The following is an 11179-nucleotide window of genomic DNA, read 5'->3' on the forward strand; positions in this document are numbered from 1 at the left end:
TTTTGAGGAATCAAAACATTTTTTCTTAATTGCGATTAAGATTAAATATAAACACTAATTTATAGTATTTTATGTAATTTTAGATGTATAATTATATCTAAACTATACAATATCTTTATCGTAGTATACACAAAAAATGAGTCGTGTGACCTTCGTGCATCGAACTTTGTCACTTCTATTTTCATTCCATGTGACATTCTTTTCTTTTAATTTCTTTCAAAATGAATAATACTTTTTAAATAATATAATTTTAAATTTTTTATTTTATTTTTAATAACATACTTTTATTTATAGCAACAAACATATTGTAAATTGTTAAATAACATTACATAATATTTTTTTAAGAGAAGTATTGGAAACACCATTAAACTAGGAACAAATTATTAATTTCATTTCTAAATTATTAATAGCCTTAAAAATATTTCTCTACTTAATTAACTAAACTTAAATATACCCCGATATTTTTTTAATTAGGAGCAAAGTCCAAATCAAGGGGTTTCCATTGCTATGGGAATTTAGTCAGCCCATTAATAAATAGTACAAGAATCTCTTTTTGTTGCATTAAATTGGGGTGAATGGTGGAAAATGTAGTTGATGGAACTTGACGTGGCCCAATTTTTGTCCAATTATTTTGGTGTATTTATAACCAAATATATATAAAGCTAGAATATCAAACCAAAAAATAGAGTTATTATATAATTTCATTTATTTCTTTTGTGACCTTTTGGCTTTAAGGTTTCTATCACAGATTCTATGGTGTCTTTCATCATCTTACATATTCTATATACAACTTACATATGGTCTCTTCTTCTTTTTTACCAAAAATTGTAAAATTGGTGAATATTGATATAATTCTTACAAATTAACAATGTTAAAGTAACTTTATAATAGGAAATGAAGGTTCATGTGTAAGATAATATTCGTTTCGCTCTATTTTATATGATTTAGTTTGATTTTGCGTGAAGTTTAAAAAACAAAAAATATTTTTGAAATTTGTGGTCTAAAATGAGTGATAGATGTTTGTACAACTATAAATCATTTCATTAAGAGTAAAATAGACATTTTGAAGTTAAATTAGTACTAAATATAGAAATATATCATTTTTTTACAACGGACCAAAAAGAAAAATTAGTTATATAAATTGGGACAGGAAAATATTGTATTTTGAGTCACAAAACACGATCATTTTACGCCCTTGTTAAGTAAACAGTAAGAGATATCAAATAAGCGGATTGAATTGAATTCGAAAATATCAAAATAGATTAAGTTAAAAAATAGACGATGCTTGAGCTGAAACGAGTTGGACTGAAATGAAATAAAAATTAGGTTAAAACCCAACCCCTCAAAGTGACTATGACAGTGTCACAAGCAATAGTATAAGAGCATGACCCCCCACTCCACCCTCCACCCCCAACCCCCACCCAACAAAAAAAAGTGATTATGACTCAATCATCAATGTATTATTATTAATAATAAATAATGATATGAGAGTATAGTGCATGGTATTTTTATGTTACAAAAATCTTCCTAATCCTAAAAGAAGGGCAGCATTTCTGTACATTGTCGTAGCTCCTCCTATTCCTTCTTTTTTAATCTTCTAATAATATCTTTTATTTTTCTCATTTTATAATACTTACTTGTCTATCAATTTTGTTGCCTTATTTATATAATATTACACTGAATATGATTGTTATTCAGTTTATCCATGTTAGCTAGGGGAAAAAAATTAAAACTATAAGGTCTCTCTATGAAGTTTGATTTAGGCTCAAATCTTGTTGAAATTGCCCTAACGATTTGAAACCCGGGGAATAATAAATCAACCTCTTTATTTTTCTCCACTGTAATGCTCTTTTCCTATACAGTGCAAATTTCATAACGTAACGTGCAACTAATCCACACATAACATATCTTAATCTTGGAGTTGTGGTAGAACTAGAAGTAGAGGTGGTTTTTATCATAAGTTTCCTATTTAATTATTCCAGAAATCAGTGATCAAGAACTACTTAAATCAATAAACAAACATAATGAAAATCCATTGAATTTGAAGCAATTTCAGCAAAGTTAAAGTATTAATGTTAGAGGGAAGCTACAAAATTGCTTTTGTTGAATATTACATAGACATGATTTTTGTTTTATAGATGATCCTCCTAATTAATTAAAATTCCTAAGAATTTTAAGTATCTCAAGAAAACAAAAAATGAGGAATATTAATATGCTAGCTAGCTACAAGGAAAAGAAGGCTATTTTTTGCAAACTATTTAATGGTGTCTAGGTCTATGTCCTCTTGGGCCATAATAATCTTCATGAATATTTGGTAACCAATGGTGTGTCTTTTTGGCTACTTTTGAAAGTCTTCCTTTTGTGGTCAATGATGAACAATGGCCATCTTTGCAAAGAGGACTAACTTCTCCAATAACTCCTTTACTACTTCCTATCAAATTAGTTTTTTCCTGCATAGTAAAAATAATAATATTATTAAGACATATTATATAGTAATTAAGTTAAAAATATATTTTCTCTTAAGCTTCTAGATAAGATAATCATACATAGAGATATATATAGTCAGGACTTTTAGTTTATAGGTTTTGAAACACAATTTTGTTTTACCTACTTGTTTGTTATAGTTACTTTTACATATTAAATGATTTTTTTCAACACAAATGAGGAGTTTTAGACTAAGCTAGCTATTGGGTTCTATTGAATCCCGTAAGTTCCACCCCTAGTCACACGACTAACATTTTATATACACCTCAGTCTAAAAGCCATAGAGAAACTAGTTTTTTTATGTTACATGTTTGATTCAAAAATAAATAAAAATTAACTACACGACGAGACATGCATGTATAAGATTTTAGATGAAATAATCAGAGAACTCGAAAATATTAGCACTAGAATTCTAGAAGAAAATGTTGTATATATTCTCACCTGTAATTTATGTCCTTTCTTCAAGTGTCTACCTTGTGCTTCATGGATTAGAGTGGATAAATAAAGTAGAAATATAAGTAGCATTACTTGCTTCATATCTAGAATGGTATAAGAGAGATTATATCTTTTTGGATGATGAGAATATAATGATTAGCAAAAGTTGATAGAATTGGAACTTTCTTGAGGAATATATAGAAGAAATGGTGAGTTTCTAACTTCAAATCTTTAAGATATATATTGGAGTTGAATGGTGAGTGACAACAAATGGAGGTTTTGGTTTTATATATATACATAGAATTAAAGAATGACAAATCAAAGTCTAGTTCTAGGGGACCACGAAAAAGTTTATTTAACATGTTACTATTTTATTGAGGTTTATATACACGGATCACCAGGTGTGTTTGGTTGAGTAGTAAGTACTTCTTCTATTCTTCATTTTTAATAAAAGGTTTCGAAGTTAAGTTTTAGATATGAAGTCGCTTTTGATAAGAAGCATTTTACTTTCAGTGCCGTACAAATTTAAGTTATACATATCATCACTTAAAACATATATTATACACTATCAAAAAGGATATTTACGCGTTAGACTCCTTAAAATGTGAAATTTGTAATCTTAAAATCAAGATAAATCATCTTACTACTACGACAAATAAAAGTTACATAATAATATAAATTATCATCACTCTGAATATATATATATATATATATATATATATATATATATATAACTTAAGCTCTTTTTACATTATATGTAAATTTTAACATGAAATGACATTGTTTAATGAGTATAGGTCAAAATAAGAGCCTTAGAGTAACTAAAACTTATATAGGTCACTAATTTAAATTGTGAAATCAGTGATTAATAATAATATCCCAACATGACAACTCATTGGAAATGGAAAAAAATGTAAATAATGTTTCTCTTTCTTTTATACTATTTCCATCACTAACAACTAACCCAACATTTACTAGTTGCTAAGATTATGGAGTGTTTCCCTTGTTAGTTTGTCTACTCATAAACCAAGAAAACTAAAACTTATATTAGCTTTCAAGTGGAAATATATATAGCTACAAATTGGCAAAAAAAAGAAGTTATACAAGTATTTGTGTGGAACAAGATCTATTTTTTCCATTGTATATTACACGGAGGAAAGAGAATGCTAAGCTGAAGAGATAGTAAGAATCGAATTCACACATGTAATTTGTAAATTTTCTAACAACTTCTATCATTAATAATAATATCATTAATCCTATTTAACGATGAATTAGGAGGAAAAGTTAGCTATCAATAATAATTTCGTTGCTAATTTCTATTTATTTTTTTAGTGATTGTAATTGAATAAATATGTACTCCTATCTCCTACCATAGTAAAGAACTCTACCTTTTGTCATATTTTTTTTCAAACATTAATCATAGCACAATTTTTGTCAATCTTTCAATTGTCTCTTGATTTGCCAAGATATAGCTAGGATTTGATGGATCAACTTCAACACATGCATAAATTTGACATCATAAAATTGGAGATATCCTTATTCTTCTTTGGCAGATCTATATAGATAATTGTACAAGTATTTCCCAATTTTCATGATTAATCAAATCATGACATCATGGATGTACAAACTACTCTTTCTTTCTTAATTAATCGGCAATGAAATAAACATGAGTTGTGAGGGAGTGACAAATACTCTTTCATTCTTAATTAGAGGTTTCAGGTTTGAATAATTGAGTCCCCACTTGATATGGAATCACTTTTGTTAGAAAGCGACCAACGTGAGACATTTCAATACGAATTCAAATTTAATCGAATTTTAATACAAATATCGAATATTGGATAATAATAATTAAAAAAAGACATATCAATTGGATATTAATATGCTATTAATCAATTATCAGCAGACAAAGAAACAATGTTTTTTTCCCTAGGAATTGATAAAAAAAAAAATTGGACCACTTAACAGTAATTATTTTGGGACATGTTTTAGGAATGTTTCGACAATAAAAAACAGCAACTAAGCAATCTAATGTGGGAAAATAGTTGGTTTCCACTTGAATGAACTAATTGAACACTAACATACAAACTTAAAATTTTAGAAATAGAAATTTGGGTATTTTAATTAATCTCACCAATTGGTGAACTAATTTCCAACTTCGTTTGACTTTAATTTTTGTAAATCAATTCATAACAACCTAGTAAATTTATATTCATTGTTTTTCAAAGATTGACGTCACCTTTTATTTTTGGAGTTTCAGGTCATGAAACAATAATTCAAGATTATCTCAGTTTTCATGTGTATTAATTCATTAAATTTTTGAAGTCAGACCATTTTTTGTTTGGCACCAAATTTTGTGGGTCCATTCGTAACGACATATTCATTGTTACTCAAGTACTGACATCACCTTTTGGGAGTTTCGGAATCACTTCAAGATTATCTAAGATTTTCATGTGTGTTAGTCCATAAATTTTTCATAATATATTTTTTTAACTGCGTTTGATCCCAAATTTTGTGGATCCATATGAAGCGACTTGGTGAAAGAAACTCATTGTTTCTTAAGGATCGACCTCGCCTTTCCCCCCTAGTTTTTGGTTCATGAAACAAAAATTCAGAATCATCTTAATTTTTTTGGTATGTATAATGTATTAGTTCATAATTTTTCGAAATAAGTAAGACAAAAACTTTGCTTAATAAATTTTCTGAAGTAAAGGCTATTTCTTAAAAAAATTGGCCAAAAGATCAAGACCAACCTATTTGTGAATTTGACCCCTAATTTCCTGGTTAATGGGCCGCTCCTATCAGACAGAGCCCATTTGCTAAAAGGTCAAGAAGTGGGCCGGCTGCATTTCATTTTGAAAGTGGCTTCAAGTAATTAAGGTACAATGCGTTTGAAGTTAGGCTTGATAGTTTCGACTTAGACATAAGTCGGAGATAATCAAGTTTAACTTTAGATATAAATATTCAAAATTTGAATAGCTTAAACAAATTCATTCACAAACCTAACTTTAAACTTGTATATAGACAAATTCAATGTTTAATTTTATGGTTCCAACAATTATGACTTTTGGCATTGATATACAACACATTTCATAGATTTATATAAAAAATATTGAATTCAGATAAACTCAATTTTAATACTCTACATCCACCTTTAGACATGTATGTGTGAATTTTTTTTGAATTTTTAACTCGCGAGTCTGAAGTTGATTGTTGTTAAAAATTTTGTTTGTCCTTTTTATTATGTTTTATTTACAAGTTGCACCGCCATGAGAATAGTATATTAGGAAGAAAGTTAAAAATGATGTAGAAATGAGAGCCTCATCATGTGGAGAAGTCAATTTAAATACTCCTATGTTTTTTTTGAACTCAACAAAATACAGAGATCTGCCCTCGTGTGCCTCAATAGCTGATTCATCCTTTTTGTTCCTCTCTCAATCTTTGACCTTTTATTTGACCATCCGGGATCGTTTGATAGCTCGTTTGACGATAGATTATATTGGTACTAAATTTTGTATAGGTAACATTATATTTGGTAATTGATTAAAAGTTAAGTTTTTTCATGTAAATTAATATTGTGTTTAGTTTGTAATTTAAAAGCCTGTAGAATTAATATATGTAATAAGTTATGAGGAAATTTACGTATTATTTTATATAGAATAAAAGATGAAATAACTACATATTACAATTTACATTACACAATTAAAGCCAACATGACTAATTAATACTTGTCACAAATCCAGAAAAACCATCAAGATTTCTATATGAATTATATGTCGTTCATAAGTACTAAATTTTTAATGAATCAACTATAGATCATCTGAAATTTTCTTTAGCATAATCAAAAATAACATTTACGTGATAAAGATGGATCAAGAGATCATAATCATAATTCATGATTCAATCATAACATAAAATCATCAAATTATTATCAAGGGATGAGAACACCAATGATTTTTCTTTCATTTTAAATAGTATAGCTGAGGGAAAATAATAATTAAAAAAAAAGTAATTAGAGTGGACTAATTACAAAAGTGGGTTTTCTTGTTTTTACTTTGCTGTAAAGTTTTCAATCTCCAAGATAACATCTTGATTAAAGCATAATGGTGCAATAAACAAGGCTGTTTCTCAAAATTAGCAAATAAGAGTACACATTAATTAATCATGTCATTAATTTGTCTAACTAGTGCTACATGACTTGTTTTCCTCTCTCAAATTAAGCCCATACCATTAATTCTATGTATTGCTATATAATATAAAACAAACTAATTACTTGTTCATTAACTTATTCATTAGTGGAGTTGTTGTTAATTGTTGTGTTGCCATGTTAACTTCCCATAATCTGAATTTCCTCGTACATGTCTTGTCTTTGTTTAATTACTTCTGAAAAATGAAACTAAGCAAGTTACGCAGATGGATGATTTTCATTTTAGATAAAATTAAACGGTCAAAAATACATTTAAAGTATCTTAAAAAAAAATAAAAAAATTCATAGTTGAACTATCAAATAACAAATATGCGAATTTTTTACTTGAACTATTATTTATCAGAAAGTCAAAACACACCAAAGATCCCAAAGATATAAAGATACAAGAATCAAAAGACAAATAAATAAATTGCAAGGTAGCTCATAATTCAAGAAGAGCTCCTTTAGTTTAGGGTTTATTAAGCTCTCAACACAAGGAGATAGAGAAAATTTTGTATTCAATATATATGGGGGAACAAAGTCCATGTTCTCTTATCTTACTCTTTTTTCTTTTTTTTTCATATTTCTTTGTCTCTCTACATGTTAATTAAAATAATTTAAAATCTATGATAGCTAATTAATAAGTTTTTACATAATTAATATAATTTAATTTGTTGTAATATGTTTGTCTTATCTTTTTCAGGTTATTAATCTCACTTATTATTGTAAATAGTTTTAGTTATATTTTCAATGATCTTTATTGTAACAGTGTAAAGATTCTACATTGCAAGTATATAAAAAAGTTAAACCTTATAGTATAAATTATAATTAAGCTCAGAGACAAAATGTTGTGTGTATGTACCCAAGGAATAATTAATTAATATATTTTCCATTTTCTCTGATCTCTTGTGATTCTCCTTAAATACACTATATCATTAATTCCATACTATAGTTCCCTTCTTTCTCCAATCAAAACTTAGATATTCATGTCCATTGGTCAAGTGTTTGAGTCTTTGGACAACGTCGGATTCAGAATTTGAAGTTTTTGAATTTCTACGACAATCTTGAGAGAATAATTGTTTATGTGATTATGGTAAGGTTTGGTTCCATTTCTTTCATCTTCTATGTGATTATATTGAATTATTCCTTAAACAAAACAATACTTTTGCTCCCTAAGTTTCTTTATTGATTAGTATATCAACATCTACTAATTGATTATATTTTTGTGTATAGGGAATTCAAAAGCCATCATGGTTGAAAGCTCTTTATGTGGAGAAATTCTTTGTGCCATGTTCAATTCATGAAAGTGCAAAGAAGAATGAGAAGAATGTTTGTTGTTTGGATTGTAATATTAGTATTTGTCCTCATTGTGTCACTTCTCATCGTGTCCATAGATTGCTTCAAATTAGACGTTATGTATATCATGAGGTTGTTCGATTAGAAGATATAGAGAACCTTATTGATTGCTCCAATATTCAGGTACGTTATTCATTTAAAAGATAAATACTATTAGAAAATCGCTAATCTATGATGGAAATTTGGCTTGTTGGTAACGTTTCCGATGACTTTTCCATTCTCTGATGAGCCAAATTCTGAAAGGACGTCCATTGAAAATTAGCGATTTTCTATTAGTAAATTGCTTTATTTATTGTACTTTTGCCAACAATATAATGTTCTTGATTGTTGGCTTTTCTATTAATAAGAATAAAAATAATGTTGTTTAATTATTTATAATTTTGCTAGGCATATACAATAAACAATGCTAAAGTGGTTTTTATCAAGAAGAGGCCTCAAAATAGGCAATTCAAAGGAGGAAACTATTGCACTTCTTGTGATAGGAGTCTTCAAGAACCATTTATTCATTGCTCTCTTGGATGCAAGGTAATTTTCTTTAATTTAAAGAATTTTTGTGTTTTGGGATTCAAACTAGGGGTCGTTTGGTAGCTGGTCAGAGTTATGCAGGTATAATTAGTAATGTAGGAACTAGTTATGAGTGAATCTATGTAATATTTTATGTATTAGTTATGCATAAATTAATTATTCCATCTTCTATTTCTTGCATAAAATAATACATAGATTCTCTCATAACTTATAAATGTATTAGTTATAATTGTTCGGGTTTCTAAATTATCAACCAAACATCGTATTAATTTTATACGTGAATAACATATTTCCTATTTACCTACCAATTACCAAACACCATTTAAGTTATACAAAAATTAATACATAGATAATTTGTTTCTCTTCCAGCAACCAAACGACCCCTTAAGTACTCATATCTACTTAATTTATCATATTCTTATCATAGTTGATTCCTACTAATAAATATGATCAAAATTTATATGTGCAATCTCAAACTATATGCATAATTACACTTTACTTGATTTCCTCCAAACATCAGGTATGATTAAGTTTGTGTTTACATCAATTATAATTTAAGTCATTTTTCCATGGAAAATTTGAAAGGAAAAAAAATTGGTGTTCGGGTTGATGAATGAAAAAAAAAAATACTGTACATTTAAGTTTGACCGCAAGTTTAATATATGAAAATTTTGGGTTGTAAAGTTTAATAAAATGGAATCATTTTCGCAATTTTGATCACAAGCTAACCAAAAAACCAGAAAATGACTTTCTTATGAAAGTATTTTCCTAAAAAATGACTTTCTTATGAAAGTATTTTCCTAAAAAATGACTTTCGTTAAATCGATCACGTTGAGAATAATTTTGTTTGTCATTATCAGGTAGATTTTGTGCTAAAGCACCACAAGGACCTTTCCCCATTTCTAAGAAGATGCACAATTCTACAACTTAGTTCTGACTTCTTTATCCCTCAAGATATGGGCGACGATGACATGGCCATCGACACAGCCCATTCAACGATCGTGGACAATGACGAGCCATGGAGCTCGTCATCGTCCACGGGTTCGGGATCAGAGAACATGAGTTTTCCATGCACTGAATTTGTAAGGAAGAAGAGAAGTGGAATGCATGTTTGTGGAAGATCAGCTAATAATTGTAACAACATTACAGAAGAAGATATGGCTACTAGTATAAGTAGAAGAAAAGGCATTCCTCAAAGATCTCCATTATGTTAGAATATTAATTAGTCGTTTTTTCAACCTTAATTTGGTTTAACAATTCAATGTTTTAGAATAATGAAAAAGACACTTATTAATTTTATTCTAAAAGGGTTTGAATTTTGGTGTTAGTTAATTAATTACTTGGTTGGTTGGGGTGTTTTGTCTTAATTGCACCACGTGATATTCCCTCTTCGTATTTCATTCTTTTACTTGTTTGGTAATTTCAAAATTCCAACATCATATAATATAATAGTTGGAATTGTCAATTTGGAATCTTGAATTGTTTTATTCAATGATTTCTATGCGTACGAATTTCTACAGTCACGTAAATCAATTTTTACAATCCGTTACAAATGTTCTTTCAAGTTATATATATATATGACTCTTTTCATTGAAGATCGATAAAGGAACATGGTTCATTTATCTAATAATTATACTTTGGGATGCCATTGAACTCATTGACTGTTGTGAGTTATTGTTATTAAATTTCTTAACACATATACAAGGTTTGAGTCAAAGTTATTGGGTTAGGCCGAACCAGTAGCGCTAATACTATACATACACCTACTAGAAAGTGTAATGCACAATACTCATATACTCACTATATAGTTGTTAGGATTTGGTGTATGGTACAAACAAGTTGATGTGTTTGTATTTAGCTTTACCGTCTTTGTAAGTGAATATTTTGTGGAATTTCAGTTGCTCATGAACTTAATCTTTGCAACAACTATTACCACGATAATCGACTATATTGAATCTTTATTATCTTGCCATCTCCAGCACAGAGTTCGTTTGGATAGTCAACACAACAATTACATCTTAGTTTCAAGGTAATTGGAATTTGGAATCAACAATATAAATCTTTGAATATCTAGCTATATTTTCCTTCGTTTATACCCCGTTTCACTAATTTGAGGATTCTCTAGCACTCAAACAAAGTCTAGGTATCAAATATCACGTATACATGGACTCGTAGGAATCCATGGCACAACAAACA

The 11179-nt window shown here is 28.5% G+C and overlaps 1 protein-coding gene across 1 annotated transcript; it reads left to right on the forward strand.

Moving 5' to 3' along the window:
- Window positions 1-8192: 8192 nt before the first annotated feature.
- On the forward strand, window positions 8193-10197 carry LOC125811913 (protein RGF1 INDUCIBLE TRANSCRIPTION FACTOR 1-like). The gene is made up of 4 exons (XM_049491458.1): window positions 8193-8228; window positions 8336-8581; window positions 8846-8983; window positions 9844-10197. Exons 1-4 carry the CDS (start codon window positions 8193-8195, stop codon window positions 10195-10197), a joined length of 774 nt encoding a protein of 257 aa, XP_049347415.1.
- Window positions 10198-11179: the final 982 nt, after the last annotated feature.

This window comes from Solanum verrucosum, unplaced genomic scaffold (genome assembly GCF_900185275.1).
Source record: "Solanum verrucosum unplaced genomic scaffold, falcon-dt-bn FXZP01000238.1, whole genome shotgun sequence".
NCBI classification, from domain to species: domain Eukaryota; kingdom Viridiplantae; phylum Streptophyta; class Magnoliopsida; order Solanales; family Solanaceae; genus Solanum; species Solanum verrucosum.

What these genes read in the sequence shown, in the direction of transcription:
- LOC125811913 (XM_049491458.1), top strand. Translation starts at nt 8,193, where the DNA reads ATGGTAAGGTTTGGTTCCATTTCTTTCATCTTCTAT. An exon ending in CCATTTCTTTCATCTTCTAT is followed by an intron (nt 8,229 to 8,335) that starts GTGATTATATTG and finishes TTTTGTGTATAG; the next exon opens with GGAATTCAAAAGCCATCATG. An exon ending in TTGATTGCTCCAATATTCAG is followed by an intron (nt 8,582 to 8,845) that starts GTACGTTATTCA and finishes TAATTTTGCTAG; the next exon opens with GCATATACAATAAACAATGC.